Source organism: Aspergillus sydowii (assembly GCF_001890705.1).
Source record: "Aspergillus sydowii CBS 593.65 unplaced genomic scaffold ASPSYscaffold_15, whole genome shotgun sequence".
NCBI classification, from domain to species: Eukaryota; Fungi; Ascomycota; class Eurotiomycetes; order Eurotiales; family Aspergillaceae; genus Aspergillus; species Aspergillus sydowii.
Genome location: NW_024467873.1, coordinates 391,693 through 414,545, shown reverse-complemented (window position 1 = coordinate 414,545; position 22,853 = coordinate 391,693). Strand labels below are relative to the sequence as shown.

The 22,853-nt window shown below is 50.3% G+C and overlaps 9 protein-coding genes across 9 annotated transcripts; 2 read left to right on the top strand and 7 right to left on the bottom strand.

Moving 5' to 3' along the window:
• Window positions 1–104: 104 nt before the first annotated feature.
• ASPSYDRAFT_162015 (uncharacterized protein) lies at window positions 105–1,123 on the bottom strand (the record flags this gene model as incomplete). Its single annotated transcript, XM_040843051.1, has 2 exons — window positions 105–986; window positions 1,055–1,123. 2 exons carry the CDS (start codon window positions 1,121–1,123, stop codon window positions 105–107), a joined length of 951 nt encoding a protein of 316 aa, XP_040697628.1.
• Window positions 1,124–1,455: 332 nt separating this feature from the next.
• Window positions 1,456–2,949, bottom strand: ASPSYDRAFT_61794 (uncharacterized protein; the record flags this gene model as incomplete). Its single annotated transcript, XM_040850033.1, has 1 exon — window positions 1,456–2,949. One exon carries the CDS (start codon window positions 2,947–2,949, stop codon window positions 1,456–1,458), a length of 1,494 nt encoding a protein of 497 aa, XP_040697627.1.
• A 252-nt stretch (window positions 2,950–3,201) lies between these two features.
• Window positions 3,202–4,773, bottom strand: ASPSYDRAFT_50568 (F-box protein). The gene has a single exon (XM_040848111.1). The coding sequence runs from the start codon at window positions 4,724–4,726 to the stop codon at window positions 3,377–3,379; it is 1,350 nt and encodes a 449-aa protein (XP_040697626.1). The 5' UTR covers window positions 4,727–4,773; the 3' UTR covers window positions 3,202–3,376.
• Window positions 4,774–5,507: 734 nt separating this feature from the next.
• ASPSYDRAFT_1163166 (uncharacterized protein) lies at window positions 5,508–7,550 on the bottom strand (the record flags this gene model as incomplete). Its single annotated transcript, XM_040840126.1, has 7 exons — window positions 5,508–5,516; window positions 5,671–5,895; window positions 5,955–6,055; window positions 6,103–6,162; window positions 6,212–6,277; window positions 6,324–7,295; window positions 7,352–7,550. 7 exons carry the CDS (start codon window positions 7,548–7,550, stop codon window positions 5,508–5,510), a joined length of 1,632 nt encoding a protein of 543 aa, XP_040697625.1.
• A 1,969-nt stretch (window positions 7,551–9,519) lies between these two features.
• On the bottom strand, window positions 9,520–10,014 carry ASPSYDRAFT_36052 (uncharacterized protein; the record flags this gene model as incomplete). Its single annotated transcript, XM_040845389.1, has 2 exons — window positions 9,520–9,650; window positions 9,732–10,014. 2 exons carry the CDS (start codon window positions 10,012–10,014, stop codon window positions 9,520–9,522), a joined length of 414 nt encoding a protein of 137 aa, XP_040697624.1.
• A 1,098-nt stretch (window positions 10,015–11,112) lies between these two features.
• ASPSYDRAFT_1163149 (beta-glucosidase) lies at window positions 11,113–13,950 on the bottom strand (the record flags this gene model as incomplete). The annotated part of the gene is made up of 5 exons (XM_040840125.1): window positions 11,113–13,003; window positions 13,057–13,219; window positions 13,272–13,497; window positions 13,559–13,880; window positions 13,914–13,950. 5 exons carry the CDS (start codon window positions 13,948–13,950, stop codon window positions 11,352–11,354), a joined length of 2,400 nt encoding a protein of 799 aa, XP_040697623.1. The 3' UTR covers window positions 11,113–11,351.
• Window positions 13,951–15,188: 1,238 nt separating this feature from the next.
• Window positions 15,189–16,586, top strand: ASPSYDRAFT_50565 (uncharacterized protein). The gene is made up of 5 exons (XM_040848110.1): window positions 15,189–15,292; window positions 15,344–15,656; window positions 15,724–15,831; window positions 15,898–16,119; window positions 16,182–16,586. Exons 1-5 carry the CDS (start codon window positions 15,242–15,244, stop codon window positions 16,367–16,369), a joined length of 882 nt encoding a protein of 293 aa, XP_040697622.1. The 5' UTR covers window positions 15,189–15,241; the 3' UTR covers window positions 16,370–16,586.
• Window positions 16,587–16,940: 354 nt separating this feature from the next.
• Window positions 16,941–18,689, bottom strand: ASPSYDRAFT_161834 (uncharacterized protein; the record flags this gene model as incomplete). The annotated part of the gene is made up of 5 exons (XM_040843036.1): window positions 16,941–17,673; window positions 17,735–18,233; window positions 18,281–18,360; window positions 18,410–18,456; window positions 18,504–18,689. The coding sequence occupies 5 exons, from the start codon at window positions 18,687–18,689 to the stop codon at window positions 16,941–16,943; spliced, it is 1,545 nt and encodes a 514-aa protein (XP_040697621.1).
• A 1,542-nt stretch (window positions 18,690–20,231) lies between these two features.
• On the top strand, window positions 20,232–22,111 carry ASPSYDRAFT_94310 (uncharacterized protein; the record flags this gene model as incomplete). The annotated part of the gene is made up of 2 exons (XM_040852955.1): window positions 20,232–21,056; window positions 21,107–22,111. The coding sequence occupies 2 exons, from the start codon at window positions 20,232–20,234 to the stop codon at window positions 22,109–22,111; spliced, it is 1,830 nt and encodes a 609-aa protein (XP_040697620.1).
• Between the last annotated feature and the right edge of the window lie 742 nt (window positions 22,112–22,853).

The window sequence follows — 22,853 nt, the reverse complement described above, 5'->3', positions numbered from 1 at the left end:
CAATATTGACCTAATTTATAGCCAGTGACAATGCTGGCCTGGTCGATTCCTCAGCAGGCCCTGGTGCTGAAGATGGCAGTGATGCCTATGACTTTGTACGCCGATTATGCTGAATCAGATTCATCCTCCAGATCCGAATCAGTCAAACGAAAAAACTCTCTGCCTGACTCGGTATCCAAGCGATACTTATCCCCAACGGTCCCTTCATCGAAAATTGGTCCGGGAGGGACACGGTCGTACCATTTCAACAGAATCTCATCCATATCTTCTTTGTGAACATACATCCGTCCTTGGACAGTAATATCCTGGTTTACATCAAGATAAACCACCAGGAGCTTGTCTGTCTCAAATGCCTCTTTATCCACAATCCAGACCCAGCCCATAGACACTGCGCATAACAAGTCCCTTGCATACCCATTACCATTAAGTAGTAGATTCACGTTCTGCTTCCAGTTAGGATGCCTCCTCTTAGCCTTCTGAAATTCCTCCTTGAGCTTCGGGAGATCCCTTTCCAATTTCGCCTGTAACGGCGCCCGTTGATAATCTACCGAGAAGTGTATAATTTCCGGGAGGGTGTTCAAGATTTGCTTCCAATCCGAGCCGGAGCCGTAGTTAAAAAACTCAGCATCATTGAGAACAGCCCAATCTGCTGACTCGGCATAGTTATCCGATGCATCAGCGTACTCGGCGATTTTTTTATCGCCCGCTGACCCGTTCTCGTAATATGTCCGCAGCATGACGGGGGCTTGGAAATTTTCCCCAACCCAGAGATGCCATGCTCTCTTGCGCATGTCGTTGGACCGCCATGGGCGCAGGATTGTCGCCACCTCTTCTGCTGTGGGGATCCGGTCTGGTTGCCGGTCCGGATACTCGGTGAATTGGGCTGTGTCCCATTCTTTAGGGATCTCATCCAGCTGCATGTATTCTTTCACCAGGCGTTTTCGCTGGTCATCGACTGATTCGGTGGATGAGTAATCCCAGAGTCTCTGGTTTTCATTAGTTTTTCCTAACGTGGTAAACGGGGAGTGGGGTTAGGGGGAGTAAATATACGTACAATAAGGCACTGCTCAACAGGTAAATGTCCCCAGCTAGGGACAAAGTCAGGGTTATCGCCATTGCTCATCGTGAGGCTGAAGTTGGACTGATACTGCGAGGAGGAGAAAGAATAGAGGACTGGGATACGAGCAGTTGTCACAGGTAACTAATTGTGACCTACGGAGATGCTTAGCTAATCGATTGAATTCCATTGGAGAGGCAATACTACGTCCTATAGAGCTACCTGAGGGTCAAATGGGTTCTGACTCCTGGGTTATGTGCACCGGTGACGGTCGATCGATCGAATAATGTCGCGACCCCCAGCAGTAATCTACTGACAATAATAGCTCTCGCTTCTACAATTGATCACCTACCCAAATAGCAAACACAATAAGAAGGTTGGCGGGTAAACCTACCTGCCTACTCACCCCACAACTGGCTCGGCGTCCGACCCCAGTGATTCTTACCCTCATGCCAAACCTCTTCACCTCCCTCCATTTCCCGAACGAGATCAATCGTCTCTTCAGCCATGTTCAACGTTCCAGCGAGGTAGTGTAGTGCTGTGTTGCCGTCGACATCCTTTGCCCTTGCGTCAATCTTGAAACCTTCTTCTCCTGCCTCAGCCTCCGCTTGCAGGAGTACCCTAATGGTAGCAAGTTGTGCTTGCTGCTGAGGAACTGTCAAAGGGTGAGGTTTCCAAGATTCCATAATCTTAGCCTGGACCCACTTAGGTTTGAGTGGGTTCATATAAAACTTGTGATTATACTCACTGTCCAGTGTGCGTGCGCAATGGATACTTGTCGTCACGTTTGGGTTGCTCTTGACGATTTGGTTGGCTTTCAGAGGGAGACACACGATATGGAGCAATGTATGTCCTAGGGCCGTAGTACCAGCCGCAGCAAGACCGCCGGGCATGGACCCTGCAAGCCGGGTTAGGAGGTCCGGGTCGTGGCGCGCTGCTGCAAAGTGGAGCGGGTGGATGCGGAAGATGGGGGTGCGCAGATGGGGATCCAGCTGCGGGTGCTCGAGTAGATCGACGAGGCAGTGTTGGATGTTTTCATTGCTCATGTCGCAGTGGACAAGCATGTGGGAGAGTGGTGGGAGGGCCACGGTTGGGACGGCGCGAGGCCGGTAGTTCGGCGAGTATCCGCAGGCCGAGAGCAGATGGCGCAGCATCATCTGGTGGCCCCCACGCAGGGCCTCATGAACCGGTGAGCTTGTCGACAGCGTCGAGACCGGAGCGTTGTGGTCGAAAGTCCACGGACCAGGGTTATCGGACTCGGACTGCAGCCATGCGGACTCTTCAGCTCCTGCCGCTCGCAGCAGATCCACAAACTGCTGGTTTCCACATCTTGCAGCATCCTCGATCGCCAACGAAGCTCGCTCCATCCGCAGCAGCTGTCCCGGGATGATGGGCTCTGACCAGAAGACTGGAAACGAGTGGCGCCTTTCGTCCAGCTCGGCTTCGGTCAAGGGGCAAATCGGATGGATGATTCCGCTTTCGCGCGCATTTTCCAGACCTTTCCACCTGCGCAAGAATTCATAATTGTTGGTATTCCATTCCCATTCACGACCGCGGATGAATCGGCTGGAGTAGTCTTCAGCTTCCTTCTGGGTGATACCATTGGGGTCCGCGCCTGCGCGCAGCAGAAGACGGAGATTTTCGATCGAGTCGATGCTCATCGCGGATTTAATGGGGGATCTGAAACAGCCAAAGGGGGACAGGGTCGCGCTGGGCGACAGGTCGGCTATCATCCCCTGTTCAACTTCGGATAGACTCTTGTCGTCTCTGCGAGCTTCGTAGTAAGCCAAGATGGCTTCGAGCACGGCAGAGTTGGGATTCTCAGCTGCGCGGATTACTGGGTTTGTGTCGATTCCTTCGTCCTCCAGGTCCTTATCCGTGAGTTGGTACATTTTGCACGCAAGTTGGGTAGGGAGGAGCAGAGAATTTGTGCAATCAGCGGGGTGGGAGAGAGAGAGAGAAAGAGAAATAGGAAGAGGAAGAGGAAGAGGAAGAGGAAGCAGGCTAAAGGCAACTCGCTTAAAAGTCACTCCTCGGCTGATGACCAATTATCCTCTACTCCGCATCAGGCTGGGGCATTCAACAGGACGGCTCTATTATCCTAGTTAGAAGCTACTTCCGAGGCCGATATATAGCTTAATGGTTGCCTTCCTAACTCTAAGATATAACTGTTGTGTCACGACCAAGACCGCGATACGTATTGCTACCAACATTCCATTCTTGTTAATTGCCAAGTTGCGCGGCTCATCGGGTATCGAGGGTGTGAATTTATCAGACCGACAGACAACATTGACTAGTAGTCACGGAAGGGTAAATAAATCAGTCCCTGAAGACCGGCGACCCGACCCATGAATAGCGCTCCCGGCCATTAACATAGGCCTCTCTCTCCTCCTGAGTCTGATATAGCACTTCCACCTTCAGCCCTGGAATTTCCAATGGAAGAACGTCCTTGTCTGTTGACTCGGAGCAAAATCCAACAATAACCTTTTTCAAATTAGGAAACCGTTTCTCCCGGACATCCCCAATCTTCTGTAAGTGAGGGATAATCCGTGCATCAGCATACAAGATACTCAGGTGCTCTATTGACGCCGGAAGCACGTCCACCAGCTCCGGTCTTTCATTGTCAGCCTGCGGATTGGCAGGATACGCCTCCATTGCGTCCGACTGTCGATGCAGCAGCCCAAGCAGACTGTGCATCCCACTCCGCAGCTTCTTCAACTTGGTAAACCCCCGCAGCTCCGTCCCCATGTACCACTCGCGACCTGTCAAATCATACAAAGGCATCTTCACACAGTCATCGTCATACAGCATCGTGAGCTCCTCAAGCGTGTGCACATGGCGCCGCCGAAGCTCCCTCACGGCCTCCCGCGGCCGGAAATAGTCTTCATGATTACGGACTTTCCCAAAGGTATAGTTGAACGTGCGCAGCGTTCTGCAGCCTTGTATAAACACCCGCATGGCATCTGTTCCCATCCCGCTCACGAGGATGTGTAGATGCTCTACTGCGGATGAGCCGGGTTGGAGTCGAGATGGACTCATACTGTCATCGTCAAGGTGCACAATTTGTACCTCGTGTGCGATGTTGAGAACGCCCCCGTACTCGTGGCAGGGTCCCACGGAAAATGCATAGTCTTCAGTTTCTAAGGAGAATCGTCGGATTCGGATGTTGTCAAGAATGTCGCCAGGTAATTCGCGCGAATCAGCGAGGTTAAACAGTTCGCATACCAAGTCGCTGCTCTCAGGCCGGTCCAGGAACAGATTCTTTAAATTGGGGAGTTTGCAGAGTATGACGGCAAGCATGGGGTCGCTGTACCCTTCCCCGATCCCGGTCTTCAGGCGGTCTTTGAATGCAGCGGGGAGTGGGAGCTTTGAGACTGCTGAGTGGAATAATTCGATATCTTTCTCTGAGATTTCGCGGGGGTCATCTTGGGTTACGTCCGCCACGTGAAGTTCTTCAATGTGGTTGGCTAGGCCTGGCTTGGTGAGTATAGTCCGCAGGAATGAGTTGTATGGTTTCTGGTTGTATTTGCGGTAGCTTCTCCAGAGACGCGGGGTGGCTACTTGGTGGATTTGTTTGCATGTCTGAGATAGTCGAGAAAGATCAGATGGGCTCAGGAGGTCTAATATGGAGTAGAGGATTTCCACGGGAACGACCAATAATTGTGCCATTGTGTCGTAGGGGTTTGCAGGAGTTAGAAAGAAAGTATTGGATCAACGGGGGATTTCTTCTTTCGCGTTACTGAAAACAGATAATATAAACAAATAATAAGTTCCAGCCCCCACTCTCCACTCCCTGATGATGTGCCCTTAACATAACTCGACCATTCAGGGTTCTCTCGTGCGTAATGGACGTTGATTTTACCTCGTTCCACCCTATAACCCTCACCTGACGAAAACAACCCTATGGAGGAAAGGAAGCAGGAAATGGCGTGCTTGTTGCTCCGCCTTATACAAGAGGAATGGACTTAGGATAGTTAGAAACCTTAAGGTCAGTCTCTACTGGCAAAATAAAGAACCACCATAGGCACAGCGCGCGACCGGATTATAAGACAGATGAGAAAGATTGCCACTCACTGGGAAATAAAGAACAAAGTCGATGGCTTCGGAAATACAAAGGGAATACTTCGTATAGCATTTTAGCCGCCTCAAGTCGACAAAATCACTCTCGCAACTCGGCTTTGCAGCTCCTCTGTATATAGCTGTTGCCAAATATTATTAAGAATGTCATGAATATCCAAGATGTTGTCTTACTCTACATATTTGGCGAGATTGGCTGGAGCAGCCTTCGGCGTTAATATGATTATTCTACGCATGGTCTAGGAAAATATTAAGAATGAATCCATCGCTTTCCCTATATCTAAGATATATCATAGTGAACCAACCATTAAGAAGTACTCCTTTTGATCCGAAGGTTATAGTAATATTTGTCTAGAGAAAAAGAAGGGTAAGGCTATTTTAACTATAGTAAATATATATAGTAAAGTGGACAAAAGAAGTGAAATTAGTTGGTTGATGCATGCAGTAACCATGGTGCAAGGGCCTTCTACTCAACGTCCTTACACGCCGTGATGCCGTCGGTGGTTATGTCTGCGGTAGTGGTGATACGGACTTACTGTAGCAGACGATGAGAGCGGTGTCGAGTACGAGGTCGTGGTGGGGAGTGACGAGGTATAGGTATATGGTGTAGTTGAAGGAGTGGGCGTATATACGATTGAGGTGGATGTGCTCGTATACGCGATTGAGGTGGAAGGCTTCATGCTTGGAGTCGGCAGGCCTAATCCTATGGAACCGGTTGGGCCGAAATTGAAGCATTGAGATTCCACTGGCGCTGTGATTTCCTGCAAACAAGTCAGTCAGTGGCAGTTCCAGAGATCAATGACTAGAGTAGTCGACATACAGCAACTGTTTTCTCTACCAGTGGGTCCTCGGGGGTATCGGCCTTTGCAACGTCGACGTTGAGACTGACCCCGGCCCTCGGGGTCACACAGGCTTTGGCACCTGTTTTCGTTAGGGAAGATGCAAATCATTGATGAAGGTTGACTTACCACCAGCATCGATATTCGCTCCAAGGCCCGCCAGATCCACATCGACTCCTACCCCCTCGTCTGGGTGATATTAGTACATTGACGACACGCCGGGTAAAGAATAACGTACCAGTAGAGGCTGATATAGTGGCTCCGAGGTACGGCTTCAGATTGACACCAGCTTCATAGCCGAAGTCTAGATGACGTTAGTATATTGTTATCACGATGGCAATCACACATACCAAGAATCGACGCAGCAAATTGCACCTCAGCCTTGGTGTAAACCTCAGCCCCAGCCTCGATCTTAGCATCCAGCTTCACCGGGACAGTTTCGACCTCAGGTGTCCACCCCCCAGCGGAAACATCCGGATCCAGGAAGTCGATTTCAAGCTCGGCAGAGTCCGCAAGGCTGAGGGTCACGCCGGACGTGATACCTGCCGAACCCTGGATAGGCCCGATTTGATATCCAAAGCTAAAGACGATTTCGGGGCCAAGGTCGAGAATGCCGCCTGGAATTGAGATGCCGTCGACAGGGATCTTGATGAGCTCGATCTCGTCGGATATCTCGTCGGTCATGTTCCCACTGAGTCCAAGCCGGGGCGTGAAGCTGGCAGAGACGCCGTTGGGCGAAAGCGTTAGCGAAGCAGACTCGGGGGCTCCGTAGCTCGTCTTAATATGGATACCGAAATCAAAGGATCCCTCTGTCTTGCAACCCTCACATGAGATATCTACCGAGAGGGAATTCCCGATTGGTATCGACTGCTGCAGGGGTATGTTGTGGTTAAAGCTCAACGAAGCCTCAGAGTCCCAGTCTCGCTTGTCGATAGACGATTCCTCAACATTGCCCAAGGTGAGCTCGTAGTTACGAAAGAGCTTCTTCCATGACGAGGGCACACCGCTGAGCTTCGCCCTGAGTGACGGCTTATCGAAGACAATCGACGAGACGACAAACGGCATCCTGTGAGGGTTCCAGCCGCAGTGCTGCTTACCGGTGACCAGAATCAGCTTCCGGTCATCATCGTCGTTGACCCATTGCCATCCACGCTGTGTGTATCCGAACGAGCGCTCGTCGTTGAAGTCAACCGCCATTCCATTATCGGTACACTCGACGGACTTGAGCAGGTGTCGGAATTTTTCCATGGAGACGATATTCGCTTCGTCATCGCCGACGTCGACGGTGAGGTTTGCCAGCGCCTTATGCCCATTCTGGGATCCTGTGATGCAGAACATGTTAGCCATCTTCTTATCACTCTCTGCGCGGAGGCCGTACCGCTCCAGTAGTAAGAGTCTCTGCTCAGGCGATCGAAAATCGAAAGGGCAGCATCGTCGTTTGACTGTGCTCCTGGTTGGAGAAGGGTCTCGACGGCATCAGGGGCGTCTGCGTCTTCAAACACCAGGGACAAGCCTTGCTGAGCGAAAAGGGCCAGGGCCAGGCTGGAGGAGAGCCAGGTTCGCCGGATATTGACCATCGTGGATGCGATGAGTCGACAATGAATTGATTTATGCAGCCATCCAGCAGCCACTGGATTGGATTTCTAGTTATTTATGGTATGACAACCGCTGCGGTTTCATGCATGCCTTCGCAGGCCAGACCTCAGACCCTGCCAAGCCGCTCGTGTTCAGATGGACCCTGACCCAGAATTTAGGGTTGATGATCCAGAAACGACAGTGATGTGCAGGGCAAGTCTGCTCATCACAATCAAGCAACTCGTATTGAGCCGCCTCTAACTCAAAGACGCTGGTTTCCGCGAGCCTCAAATTATCAGCAGGGACTAAAGGCCGAGAGCCTGTCAAATCCTCCACGCGATCTGCAGCCGGTTATTTGACAGGCGTGCGTGCTCTGATAGAGACCCTCGCGATGGGTTCCACAGTTCTCGAAGAATACTTCCGTTTTGATAGCATGGTGGATCGGATGAGCGCACTGCGTTCAAGTGGTCTCGTACTTTGGCCCGTACAAAGTCTTTCGAATAAACGAACGGCCTATCTATTAAAGGACCTTCATTGTAAAGACGCGCGGCATGAAGACAAATCAGATAGTTGCTACCTTGGCAACAGTAAGGACCTGTTTCCAACACTACCAATATGAATGTGCCGGGCGCCAGGACCTACTCCGTCCGCCCTAGTACGCATTGCCAAGCGAATGCACGGTTCTAGTCTTTCTTTTCCAAGTGGTGGTGAATGGTAGCGGTTATGGGTTCAACCGTTTTCCGATATTGAGATCAACACCGGAGCCATACGAGCCACCTATTTCGAGCCACTCAGACCTCTGTCTTCTTTTGCTGCCAATGGCCGTCAGGAATAATGGCTACAGTACTATTCGTTATCAACAAACTGCAAATTCATTCTACTTGCTGGATAAACATCGGCGTAGTTATCCAATGCTTATAGTCCCAAGCCACGGATGTATGAGCCGGATTTTGAACGCAGCAATTTTGAACGATCCTTATAAAGGCTCCCGGATAGTATATGGTGCGGCATATCTAGCATTAGACTGTTGTATAATGCTTCTATGGTATTATACGCTCTAAATGTCTCTTGTTCATTCTGCCTTGACTGGTGAATCCATTGAGACAGTGTGCTTCTATTCTGGACTGGAAAACAGATACGCACCGCATAATATACTATTCCTAGCATGCAGAGTCTAGACAAGTTCCATAATTTCCCTCGGGGGTTTGGAAGTTGAGACACCCCGAGTTATACGACAAAGGCAAAGTTTTGTTGTGTTGGTGCTGGATTCCTCACGCTTCTCCTCGGCTTCCCTGGAGCACACGTCCCGCGATCAGATCCAGCCCTACCTGTATGAAGAAGGGCATGTATTTGGTGAAACTGGCGGCCGGCGTGGTATTTAGCTCTAGGCTAATCATCGGATGGGTAGGAGAGAAAACAACCAATTCAAAGTAGGGAACCACATCCATGATGTCCATGCTTTGATCGAGAGGAGCAGGGCAGTGTTCATCGCGCCCGGCTCTTGGGAGCGATGACGGACCACCTGCCGAATACATACGTGACATTCGGGAAGAAGCTCGTTGATCTCATTGCGGGGACGGAGGCGGAGGCTGTGTTAGGATCAGAATCAGTCACTCTGGCCTTCGAGGACGGCACGAGGGCAGAAGCAGATTATCTGGTTAATTGTAACAGTATCAAACCTAGAGCGCGCCAGGTTCTCCTGCCGGCCGGCGCAGCGCAGGATGCAATGTTCACAGGGACGTGCGCCTACAGAGGGCTTATTTTAATGGATCAAAGCAGGAAACGAGATAAGCAGGCAATATTGTGTCATTACAATATTACAGCACACACAGGGACGGAATTCCCAGATCCCGGCCCACACTCAAGTGATAATAAACAAAGATCAGTACATGTGGACACTCCCCCCTCATGGCAGGCACAGTAACTAACGCCATGACCACTGGCTAGGCTGTATTATGTGCATTATCCTTCTCAGAAGTCACAAACCCAGCCATTTCTCTTAAAGCCACCCACAGCTCCAACATCACAATATTCCTTCTCTGAACACCGATCGTCTCCATTGACATTCTCGATTTTGTCTCCAGAAGAATTCTCAATTGATGCTGCTCAAAGGTTACAAGTGTTAGCAGCGATTCCTTGGCACGGATAGCTCAGATATGAGTGGTAAACATGAAATGACTGACCGGATTCTACATCCACACCTTGGTTGCAGCCAGAGACTCCCGTCGCGCTCAATGTGAGTTTGTAGCCACCAACCTCGCATGATGAACCGGGAGATTGGATCTGGCAGGTATCGAAACCTGGCAGGTCTCCGCTGAAGTCATCGGTGGGTGGTCCAGTCCAGTAAGCGGCTTCGTATGAGAAATTGACAATACCACCATTGCCCTCATCAATATAAATGGCGATAGCGCCCAGAGCAGTGTTGGCCATGATAGGAACAATAAGAAGAAGATTGCTGACTCTCATTTTGAACAACTGGTAGGTGGATGTAGAGTATAACTCTGTGATAGTAGATTTATTTGGAGCCTCTTGGAAGACGAAAGACCGGGAGTGTCGGGCTATGTGAAGGCTCTAAATACTCGATACTTCACCAATTTCCAAGAAACCAGATGTCACCAACAGAATTACGCGTCCCCGGCTGGCAACGCCTTGTCCAGTACTCTGGGTAAGATATGTGTGCGATCTTCAGATGTCACCAACAGAATTACGCGGCCCCAGCTGCAACGCCTTGTCCAGTGCTCTGGGTAGAAGTACAGGATCTTCATTAACTACAGGTCTTGCCAAGACATATAGCGTTTGTTCCGAGGTCTTTGGCTTCTGCCATTGGTAACATACAAACGGCTTCGGGAAGGAGTGCACTGCCCTGTCTGTGGCCCCATCCTTCAACCCCTCAGCAGGCCAACTACGCGAAGATTCCAGACCCAGGCGATGTGATCTCCTGCCAGGGAAAGGCAGAATTTGTCCGCCAGCGGGGCTACGCATATACAGGAAATGAAGCCTTGTGAAGTGCCCCGATGATCACCCACACTAATGGACATATTAGCAAATGGCCCCCATTCTGCTGGGCATTGTACGGGGAGGCCTGCATCCCCGTATTGCACTTGAAGCTAGTCCGAAAGATCATGTTGCAAGTCCTCGAGCTGCTGCAACGGCCATAATGTCTAACATTGGTATAATTCACACTACGTCCGAACATCAATACATTATGCTTACCACTTGATGGTTCTCTGTATTCTCCTCTCTTTCCCTCGTTCCCTTAAATAGGGTTATGAAATAAGCACTTTTCCTCTTGTGACTTTATGAAGCGTATTAAAACCGGAATGTAGGGCAGTTGGGAAAATAATCTTGAAAGCCACAGTTTGTTAAGCCCCAGTTGCCTTGTTATAGAAATGATGGAAATTGGTGGCTAAAGGCTTGGGGACAAAGTCCATGCAAGCAGAGCTTATACAGTACTCTCTGTACCAGATAATACTTCGCCTTTCATTACTAACTACCTATTATTCGTCGCTAACGAGGTCCCAAAGGGGGGAGGAGGTGGGGTGACTAAAGGGATTCGACAATCGCGCCGGGCAACGCTATCAGGTTGCTGAATCTTGAAGGTTCACCGTTCAGGAAGTTTGGAACAAACTCAGAGGGTCAATCATCGTGTATTTGCAATTAATATATCTTTCAGTTTCCTCCAGTAGACCAAACAAGTCTGTTATAACCAACTTTCTGCGAGGGTTCAACCAATCTATACTGCAGGGCACCTCCAGAAATCCCATCTTAACGCTTAGCGATAACAGACAGATCCTCGCGGCAGACTACAGCACAAAGGTCCCATTCAGACTCAGTTGTCTTGAGCTAGCACCGACGAATACACGGTACTCAGATCCAGTCAGCAACCTCCACTGCTGCGCGGCCAAGTCCCAAACACTGAGGTCTCGTCGGCGGAGCTCGAATTTAAAAGTTCTGGTCTCGCCGGGACGGATTACAGCCTTTTCAAATCCACGCAGCTGCTTTGGTGGCTGTTCGTCGCCGGGAATGTCGATATAGAGCTGGGCAACCTCAGCGGCCTCAATGTCCCCGGTATTCGCCACGTCAGCGGTTACCACGGCCACGGTATCCCACAGATCTGCGTGGCCTCCGGGGATTATTGGACCGGCAGGGAAAACAGATAGATTCGACGGGTTAGCAATCCAACGAATTGCCAGGTTGGAGTATTCAAAGGTCGTGTAAGTAAGCCCAAACCCGAACTCGAAACGCGGCTCAACACCGCGCCTGTCAAAGGCTCTATAGTCGATATAAGGGCCCTCGATGAAATTGTCCTGCGGGAAATATCGATCCCAGCCGGTAGATGTAGTGGGCTTGAGCAGCGAACCGTAATCCGACTCATTGCGAGCAATGGTATAAGTAAGCTTCCCACTGGGGCTCACGTCGCCATATAGAATGCGCGTGATTGCCTCGCCCGAGTCCTGGCCTGGGAGGTGCGCGATAATCACCGCGGTGACATTCGGGTGCTCAATCCACTGCTCCACCAGCCGGATTCCAGCCGTGTGGACGACAACAATGGTATTGGTGCATTGCGCGGCGATGTTCAGCACCAGGGCGTCTGAGAAGTCGTCGCGGAGGCTAAGCCGGTCGCGGGCCTCCGAGGAGAAGGAATTTATGAAGACCAGGCACGCGTCCGCTGCCCCTGGCACCGTACTGTTCGAACCGCGGGTCTCGACGTCCCAGAACAGCTGTGTGTTCTCGCGGCGTGCTCGCCTCTGCAGTGCTTCAAGCGGGCTTTCGACGTAGAACGGGGCAATGGCACCGGAGCCTCCGCCGCCCATTAACGTACCGTTTGCGAACGGGGTGAAGTAGGGAGGGCACGGCGCGAAATTGGTCCCAAAGTCGCCGCAGTTTACTTGCTGGTAGTCGTGTGCCTCAAACCCTAGCATCCAGTCGCTGAACCCGTTTTTAGGATTATTTCGTCCTGGCGTCCTGGCGTCATATCCATAGATGGCGAGCATGCGCGGCTTCAACAGTGGCAGAGCTTGCCTGTCGTTTTTCACCAAGACATGGCCCTCGATGGCCGCGTCCATGAGGATGGCGTCGTCGCCGGGGTCGCGGGCGTTTACAAATTCATGTGGTGTGAGTAGATCAGGAGGGAAGCCCGCTCCAACTGGTGGAAGGCCGGAGTCATCCTGTCGGCTATAGTACCAAGCGGCGATGATTCTGGTAGCCATGTCGTCAACGTGCGACTCGGGAATCGAGCCGTTGTGGACAGCCTGGACTAGATGTGAGCCCCAATATGTCTCCCCAAGAGGCATTGTCATGTCAAGACCAGCCAGTGCACTTGCAACTCCTGCTTTCTGGGCCTCCCAGTCACTGAGAACAAAGCCCTGAAATCCCAGCTCAGTTTTGAGAAGACCGTTCATGGCCTTGCTATTGTGACATGCGTAGCTGTTATTCACGCGCTGGTATGAGCACACTGAGCAGATCTGATCAGCCATCAAGAAATATTCCATGGCATGTATCACTTACTTATACTGGCCGTCCCAGCATGGATAGCATCTGCAAAGGCCCACATGTATATTTCGTGCATGGTCTTGTCGTCAATGTTGGATGACAATGCCTCGATAGTATGGTTGTTTGTGCGATCTATGTTCTGAAATCGGTGCGTTTCTTGCTCGTTCCCAACAAAGTGCTAGAGAAACAGTTAGCTACACCCACGTAGTGAGGATGAGATGAGTATTTACCTTAGTACACGAAATTATGCCCTCATCCTGGGTAGCTTTGACGGACTCTGCCCCAAGAATGCCGCTGAGGTACGGGTCGACACCGAATCCCTCCCAGTTTCGTCCTCCATGAGGAATTTTACCCAATGGACCTAATACCGCGGGGCCTAGACTCAGAGTAGCCCCTTTTCTTTTGAATTCGCCTGCCATGGCCCTTGCCCGTTGATATGCATTTGTTTTGTTCCAGCTTGTGAAGCATTAGCACTCGCTCGATATAATATGATGGGTATGGAGGAGAGAGGGCGTACCTCGCGCCAATATGCAGACTAGCTGGATATCCATTGACACCCTCGGCACCTTTGACTCCCGCTGGACCATCCTGCAAGCACATACCCGGGAAACCAAGGCGGTTTATCGCGCGGATTTTACCAGAGCAACTACTGGTGTTATTCTCATAACCTCCAGTGAGATTAACTTTCTCAGCTAGTGTCATCATGCCCACCATAGCCCGCGCTTTGGAGAGAGCCTCATCCCAGTCGCCGATCCCAGATATCTCCGGTGTCGGATATACTGCAGGACTTTGGCCGTAGAAAAATGTATCGCTCTGGACAACATTGCCTTGGTACAGGTCTTGGGGAGTAGCGTGGGCCAGTGAGCAGAGACTGGCTACTATAGCCACCAGTGCCTTGATGTCCGGCATGTTTCACGGGAAAGGGGTATATAATCAGGCCAGGCCAGGAGCAAAAATCTGCGGGCTTAATTTGATACTAATAGGAACAGTTGGGTCGTCTGTCTGCCTTTATACCCATTCTCTCGGCATACTGCCAACCTCAAGTTGCCCGTGTAATTTGCCGGTCCCGCAGCAGACCATGATTACAATGACAACTGACGACCGGGTATACACCGGCGCAACTCAGGGACTGGAGAGACAAGAAGAACCAGGAACCACAGTGGAGAAGACTCGGGGAAAGGAAAACGGGTTGGGACACACCCCATCCCCCCGTGTTGGACCCCGGCTGGGGTTGGAGACTCGCACACCCCACTGAAATTGCCCGTACAGGTCGAAAGGGTATAGCGGAGCGTTGGCGGACGTCATATACTCTGGTAGAGGTTCACTGTGGCTTCGCTGGGCAGCGGAATATGTATTCCGCTCGGCTCTCTTGACTCCATTGATCTTGGCCTGAAGACCCACAGTGCGTAGAGCTGGGGAATGGAGTGTAGGAATATATCTTCCGTCATCGTAGCTTAATCTTAATCACTCTTTCTGTGCTATACATTTGGTTTGCCAAGGGACGGAACCAGACAGTCTTGAGAAATGAAATTATATCAAGCTATTTCTATTAAGTAGCTTGTCAGCTGGCTTGGTATTGAGAAACTTACTCCTATCGAGTGCCTTTGCCACTGCCATTTAGCAGGAATGGGGCACAGCGACAGAAAGAGGAATGAAGAAGACTGAACACATTATGGAAGAAAATGAAACCCCAGGGTTGGATCGAAGCAGTAAGTAATATACTGAACTTTGTTTATTTATTATAGGAGGCACCATGGGTTGGAGCCGCAATATATATTCTCGTCTGAGGAATTATACACGTGGTAAATTGTCAGCAGAGGTAGGTTATATATTTAATGGAACCATCACTGGTTCTCTAGATAGTGAACCAGTAGTATAGTAGCCATTGTATATTATATATTATATGATATTATTATATCGCAACTGAGTGATGAAATAAATGACGTCAACAGATAACAATCATAACCAGTGTGGGCCAGCAATACAAGCTCAAATAGGAATGTCCTCATACTCTGGTAATTTATATGGCAGCAAGTGGTGACCGTGTGTGAATTACGAATACAGAGAATGACGAGAAGTAACCCCACCACGTTCAGTCGCTTTGTCAGCCACAGGAGGGGAGTCGATTCTCACCGCAAAACAAACAGTGAGAAAACACCAATTCACTTCAGTTGATTCGAGCAATATCAATTTTGCGAATATGTCGGCCGCCGCAAAGAATGTGATCGCGACGGGCACCTCGTCGGGCCTGGTCTGTCGCAATCCCGCCCCTAAATTGCACAGCCCCGCTAATATCAAATAGGGCTTCGAAGTGATTAAACAATTGCTCGAGAAGTCCGAGCCCTACAACTTCATTCTGGGCGCTCGAGACACAAAAGCAACCCAAGCTGCCTTTGACGCGCTTAAATATGACACCTCAAAGCATACAATCTCCCTTCTGCCGGTTGATCTTGTCGATCTGCACAGTGTACGTCTATTCGCGCAGCAGGCTCTGGCCAAGCTAGGAGACAAGAAACTAGATCTACTATTCCTGTGTGCGGGCATGGTTGCCGCTGCTAAGGGGCCTGGTCCTCACGGCTCACAGTGGTGTGCTCCCTACGTTGTGAACCACCTATGTAAGTAGCAACATAGAGTTACAAGGTGGCCAGAGGTGTTTGGCTAACATGAACTTCAATTGAACAGCGCAGCATTATCTGGTTCACCAACTCCGTGAAACCCTGACTTCTTCCAAATCGCGCATCGTCGTGGTGTCATCCGGAGCTATTCGTAGCGTGAGGAACCAAGACCCGAGTGAGTACCTCACCTTTCGCTGTAAAGCATTACCTCAGCATCTGCTTACCGTTTCTTCTTATTTAGAAACTATTGATGTCGACCTCAAGGCCAACTCTGGTGCAGACCACTACGTCGTGTACAGTGGCTCCAAGTTCGTCCAATTACTGGGTGCGCACTATTGGCGTCGCCAACTGCCTGGCTGTACAGTTGTGGCAGTCTCGCCCGGCCTGATCCCCAACACGAAGCTTGCCGGAAGAGATATGGGCTTGACCATGGACATGCCCGATGCCAAAACCATCCCTGAGGGTAGGACGTTCCGCATCAAGTAATAATGTAAAGGATTGACTAACCTGGGTTGTATTATATAGGTGCCCAGAACCTCCTCCGTGCTTGGACCATCAATGATTTTCCGGCAGACCCGGAACAAATCCTGTTGACCAGCTGGGGTGAGTGGTGGCCGAAGGATGTTTACCAGCTTAGTTTGGATACTGCACTACAGGATAAATGGTGCCTGAGCAGGGAGGATATCGAGAAGATTGAGGGGCTTTCTGCATAATGGTGAATATCTAGGTAACCTTGTATCCATAAAACTGGCCTTCTACCCGATCGTTCAGGTGAGGAATCTTCACTGTCAGGACTGTAGACTGATTGGCAAAACGCGGATACTGCCCTACAACATCGATATAGATTCCAAGAACTACCATGCTTCTTCATCTGGAAACAACAGTACAACACTGCTAGAAATACAGTTGTAAACTATCTATATTCGAGACCTGATAGATCTCTTGGTGTAGAAAAGTTAACATGCTAGAAACTTGTATATACTTTTACCTGTTTATGGCTTCATCGGTTCGTTCCGATTGACTCAAAGCGGGGAAGATTTCCGATAGAATATCCGGGGAAACCGAGAAGCATAGTTGATAGGTGATACTACTCCGCTTCTCCACGCTCGCTGACGGTTGACCTTATTCCATCAGTGGAGACACTGTCATATCGACTAGTCCGCCAGTATCCAGCACCTGTCTACTCATATTGATGTCATGGCAGTTGAATTGCTAACTAGTCCTCTGATTTACAAAGCCACGCCTCCCCCGCAAAACTCAAAACACAAAACCCCATAACTGAACCTAAGCATACATCCCCATATCAGGACCCACGTAATTCTTCCTCCCATGCACAAGCCACCATATCCCCGCCAGAATCGTCAGTCCCCCCGTAATAAGGCAGGTATAGTTCATCGAGCCCGCCTCAGTCGGAAGCGCATACGGGAAGCAGTAGATCACAACCGTGACGGCGATATACCCACAAGCCACAAGGTTAACCGCCATACCAGCCCTGCCCATCCAGAACGGGCCTGGCCGGATCCTCTTACGGCCACTGAGCGCGTGTGGCAGGATAGCCAGCAGATAGGATACAGTGGTCAGCACAGCGAACGAGCCAATGAAGGCGTTGAACGCCGTCAGCGACCCCACGTATATCGCCCCGATCCCTGTTAGCAAGATACCGCAAGCCAGAGTTGCATACAGAGGGCTCTCCCATCGCGGGCTTACGGCGCCAATCCATCTAGCGAGGGGCATGGCGTCGTCGCGGCCCAGGGCGTACACCGTCCGGCTGGCGGTGATGTAGCAGCCGATGGTTGCGCAGAAGATGGGCGCGATGATTACAGACAGCAGTCCGACTGTGCCTGCTTTCGAACCCGTTGCTTGGAGATAAATATCGCCGAGGGGGCAGAATGGGTTGTTGTTCATTATCGTGGGGAGGTCGTTCATGGCGTAGAAGATTGTAACTAGGTAGCAGAATCCGGTTATGAAGCCCATGATGATTTGGCAGGCTAGGGCTTTGGGGATATTCTTTTGCGCGCTGTTCTCTGGTGAGTATGGTCTGTCAAACGGTAAAACAAGTCGTTATGCTTGGTGCTTACTTGGGAATTTCCTCTGCGATATGAGTAACGCAGTCCGTAGCCCCAATCGCAAAAGCCCCATTCAGCATTCCCGCAAGGAACGTGAACCCATCGCTCGAGTAGCCTGTCATATTCTTCCAGTCTCCCCAGACAAAGTGATTAGAAGCGTATCCTCTACCGAGCTTGCTGCTGGGCATGACAGCACAGACGATAATACTGATGAAGAACCCGACGATAATGAAGAACGAGCCTAGGCGGCTGATCCAGGCCAGCGCGCGCTGCGCAAACATGACGGTCAAACAGCACGTCCAGGAGATAAGCAGGTAGCAGATGAAGACATGCCAGCGCTGGGGCTCGAGGTCTGGATGGTAGAGTCCGTATGCGTATACGATCATCGTGGACGTCATGGAGGTGTTTGATGCTACTGCAAAGACCCAGGCCAGAGCATTGAGCCAACCAGCGAACCAGCCGAACATCCGACCATACCGCGGGCCGGCGGTAATGTTCGCCCAGTGGTACACTGTAAAGACTTTAGCAAGAGAAGGTGTTATAAGTTGTGGTTCTTACCTCCTCCGGAGGCGGGAATCGAAGAAGCCAGTTCTGCGATGGACGCCGAGATAAAGCAATAAAAGAAGGAAACCACAGTACTGTAAAAGATTAGCACTGGGTTGTACTCAGATTAGCCTGGCAACGCACAATTCAAAAATTACACCAGGAGGGCCGCCATTATAGAGAGATGAGATCTAGATCTGTTAATCAGGGCTGGCAGGGGATGAACGCTTTCACATACTATTCCACCTCCCAGAACCGCCCAGGCATTGCCAGTAGTAATTCCCGTGGCACAGGCACTTAGAAGGTTGAAGCTCTTAGGTATCACAGGCGTTTGGTTGGCGTTGATGTCGCCCTTGCTGATATCCACCACTGAATTAGGTGCGGACTCGACATGCTCATTCTTTTCGATTTCCGGCGCGGCCATGGTGAGATTGTTTATGAAAGATATGCTAAATCGCTTCTCTTCTAGCCATGTCTCCTCGTTCTTTTATACACAGTAGAATTGGAGATAACGGCCTCTGAGGGGTATCACATCTGGATTCCTCCAAGAGCAGCCACATCTCGCTGAGTACTTCCCAGAAGTCTATCGTTCTACAGTGACTATCTTTGCCTAATGATGGCTCACAGATAACGAGGTCACGCTGTCTGCCAATTGCTAGATACGGGATATACTACTCTCGCGCCGAGCTAGATTGGCGTTTCTTATCAGGGCTCGCTGACGGTTACCCTACTTCAGTCGACTCCAAGTAAGGTTTCTTATCAATGCACACAGGCCTATGAGCTCGCTGGATGAATAAGATAATGGGTCTGTGCTTGGTATTGTGCGGGGAAAGCAATAAGGTTTGTAATCTGGGGTGCCATCTGGGGTATTATCACAGCACAAGTATGATGAAAAACTGACTATGGATAGGATATGTGATATTCAAGCGTGACCTACCCTTCAATTGGTCATATAGAACTCATCTCTGTTGCACCGTCTTTTACCCTTCAAAGTAGTAATATACTCAAGGCGTGTTATACCCCAAAATATATTAGTAATTCTAGCTTAAATACAGCTGAGCAGACAGGAAGCCCTGTCTTCAACCTCTGTGGTTGTATATACCAGACACACTTGGACAATGGAGTATATGGGGAAACTAGAAATGGTATGTTCCCGAGATAATTCAAATCCCACATCTAGCGCTGTGATCTCCGTCGAAGGGGAGTTCATACCAGGAGTACCAAAGGCCAAGTACGGGAAATATGTGTTTCTGATGAATAGCATATCAGCATAATTGCGTATTTTCTTTTAATAAGGAAAATCAGATTCTTAGGGTCAAGTTAGCCGGGTCTTTGGAATTGATGTTTTACTCTTATCGCATGGTGGATTATTTAGAATAATCATGGGGTATACTATAGAGAAGTAAGACGTGAGAAGATTATGTAGCTTAATTTACACCGTCACTGTATATTTTTCCGCCCTATAGTAATGACAAATAAGCAGCGGCTCACACTACTCTCACCAAGTAACAACCCTCCCGCTGGGGCTAGACCGCAGTGCCCGTAAGCCGTGGCAGTGTTGGTGCCCAGCGTTTTGGTAAGATCTGCACTATGCATAATGCAATGATTGCAGGACATGTGGGAGTCTGACTCGATACACACTCGGCGGGGAATTTTGACGAGTTAGCTGGAGCACGGTGACAGCTACAATTAGCCGCAGGGGATGTGCATGCGCAAGCGGCAGGTGTCGTCCAGTCAAGCAGCGAATTATATTTCTGTACATGACAAGGCTGTCTGTCATTCACATGGGTTATATGAATGGGACTCGAGTTGGTGCCCTGCTCAGCCCCCCGTTTCAAATGTGGCATGGGCCCGCTTGGCCCTCATGACGCTTTGTATAATTTGGTCATATGTCTCTTTGTATCATTTGCTATAACTATCTACACCTTCAAGAACAGCAGACCGACCAGGGCTGTCTTTTCATACCATGCTAGCAAAAATGAGGGTGTCTTTGCTTGGATTCAGTTTATTTGCCGTTTTGACCGTTCAGAATACTCTGACCCGGGATATCAATGAACAGGCTGTATCTTGTCGCTGCACACCCGATCAACCATGCTGGCCGAAGCATGGCGACTGGGCAGCTCTCAATTCCACGATAGAAGGCAATCTGGCTACATTAAAACCACTGGCATATCCCTGCCATTCACCAAATTTCAACGCAGCAGAGTGTGCATACATCCAGTCCAACGCGCACAACTCAAGTTATCGAGCGCTACATCCAGGGGCCATGCAGTACGAAAACTGGGAATCAGACCCCGCCAGAGACGAACAGTGCTACGTTGCGAGTCCTAGATCTCTGCCCTGTGGCCAAGGTAGAATCCCCTTGTATTCCGCCGCAGTGAGGACAGTCCGCCATATACAAGCAGTGGTGAACTTTGCCGCGAAGCACAATGTCAAACTCGCCATTAGGAATACAGGACATGATTTCCTGGGCCGGTCAGCTGCGCCTAACTCTCTCCAGATTTTCACGGGGAATATGAAAGAAATCGACCTGACAGATAGCTTTGTGCCTGCTGTTCCGGCTGCGACGGCTCCGCCTAGAGGTGTTCGAGCGGTTACCGTCGACGCTGGGGTTCAGCTGGGGGAGCTATACGAGTACTTGGGTGCCAGGGGCGCCATGGTGGTTGGGGGATTCTCGAGGACTGTGGGCATGGCCGGTGGATATATCCAAGGAGGAGGCCACTCGGCCATGGGGTGGCTTTATGGCATGGCGAGTGACAATGTGTTGGAGTTTCAGGTTGTTCTTGCAGATGTATGGCTTCTAATCGTATCAGTTATTCTCTTCCACTAACCGCGTTCTAGGGTTCGTTTGTCTTTGCAAATGCATACCAAAACTCGGATCTGTTCTTCGCCTTGCGCGGAGGAGGTGGTGGGTCATTTGGCGTGGTTGTAAGGGTGACAGTAAACGCGTACCCTGACCACCCAGCAGTTGCCGTGAGAACGACCTACACATTGCCAGCATCCAGCAGCCGATTCTGGGACGGGGTGGAAACAGTCCACAATCACCTGCTAGAGCTGAATGACAACGGTGGGACTGGTTATTATATGATTACGCCGAAAAGCGTCTCCTCCGTGAATAGTTCAACATTCGAGCTTTTTATGGTGTTTATCAATCAGAATGATCCCAGTATCCCCGAGGAACTCGTCCGTCCACTGGTATCTGATTTGGAAAGGGCAATTGGAACTCCTCCATCCTTGAATACCTTTCGATTCCCCACCCTGTCAAGCATGTTCTCTGCCGTGCTTCCAAAGAATGAAACGACTGGAGTATTCAGCCAACTGGGCTCACGCCTTCTATCTCGCTCCTTGCTTTCGAAACAGGACGGACCAGCCAAGATATCAAACGCTCTCTCCCGTCTCGACCTCAGTCCAGGGGAGTATATCCAAGGCACTATAGTTGCCGGGGGCCAAGTCGCCAAAAACAAGCACATCGACAGCGGCCTGAATCCAGCGTGGAGAGAAGCAGCGATCCACGTCCTTTTCACAACGCGCTGGAATGTAAATACAACATTTACCCAGCAGGCTGAGATTGCTGCGGACATTACGCACAACAAAGTGGGTATTCTTAGATCCCTGGAGCCGGATACCATGGGTGCATACGTGAATGAAGCGGACGCCAACGAGGTGGACTTCCAGCAGTCATTTTGGGGAGAGAGATATGAGGAGCTGTATACGATAAAGAAGCGAAGGGATCCCACTGGCCTGTTTATTACGCGGAAAGGGGTGGGGAGCGAGGATTGGGATGATGATGGGCTGTGCCGGGTTAGATGGTGTGAACACGGCATAGGGTGTGTACCTGCAGTCTAACCACTTGCCATGTTTGCTATCTACGTTATTATTACTTGGATAAATCTTGACACCGCAGGCTTTATCAAGTGGGGCCATACTAGATAGACAATAGAAGCCAGAGTATGGCGACACAGCCGCGTTTCAACCGTACTTGCGAGCATAGCGCATATTGTAATTGGACCTGTAGCTAGCAGTACCCATCTGACACCGTCATAGCCTCGAACTCATGCCAGCCGCGTCGGGCAGTTATGCAGTGGACGTATTATTGACGTCTCGCATCCCGATCTGGAAGCATTATGCGCCGTTAGCCAAGAAATCTCACGGTGGTGAACGTGGTAAACCGCGTGGCTCAATCTCGTTGGTGGCTGCGCTCCGGTTTTATATTGGCTTGTTGCGTCTTAGGCTAGATTACTAGCAAGTGTCTTATAATAGCAACGGCAGTGCGCTGCCATTCATGTGGTGCAGAAACATGGCCAACAATAATACGTGACAGCCCTAGGCGCCGGTGACGATATCGTCATGGCCGCAACGCAGCGCATTTTAACAGCTATACTACTCAAGTCAGTACATGGGCAGCTTGCTACGTATCTTTATGAGCCAGTGAATAGTAGTGCCCACGTGGAATTACTCAAGGACATGCATGGGGAGCGGAGGGGGCGGAGGGGGCGGCGCAGTTGTTGGCTCAGCGCCCCCAAGTATCTTCCGACTCATGGTTAAGGCTGATGTAGCTGCACCGCGGCTCATTGGCATAGATTAGATT

Coding starts and splice junctions, on each gene's coding strand:
- ASPSYDRAFT_50568 (XM_040848111.1), bottom strand. CDS start 4,726: ATGGCACAATTATTGGTCGTTCCCGTGGAAATCCTCTACTCCATATTA.
- ASPSYDRAFT_50565 (XM_040848110.1), top strand. CDS start 15,242: ATGTCGGCCGCCGCAAAGAATGTGATCGCGACGGGCACCTCGTCGGGC. Junction 15,293..15,343: donor CGGGCACCTCGTCGGGCCTG/GTCTGTCGCAAT, acceptor AATATCAAATAG/GGCTTCGAAGTGATTAAACA. Junction 15,657..15,723: donor CTACGTTGTGAACCACCTAT/GTAAGTAGCAAC, acceptor TCAATTGAACAG/CGCAGCATTATCTGGTTCAC.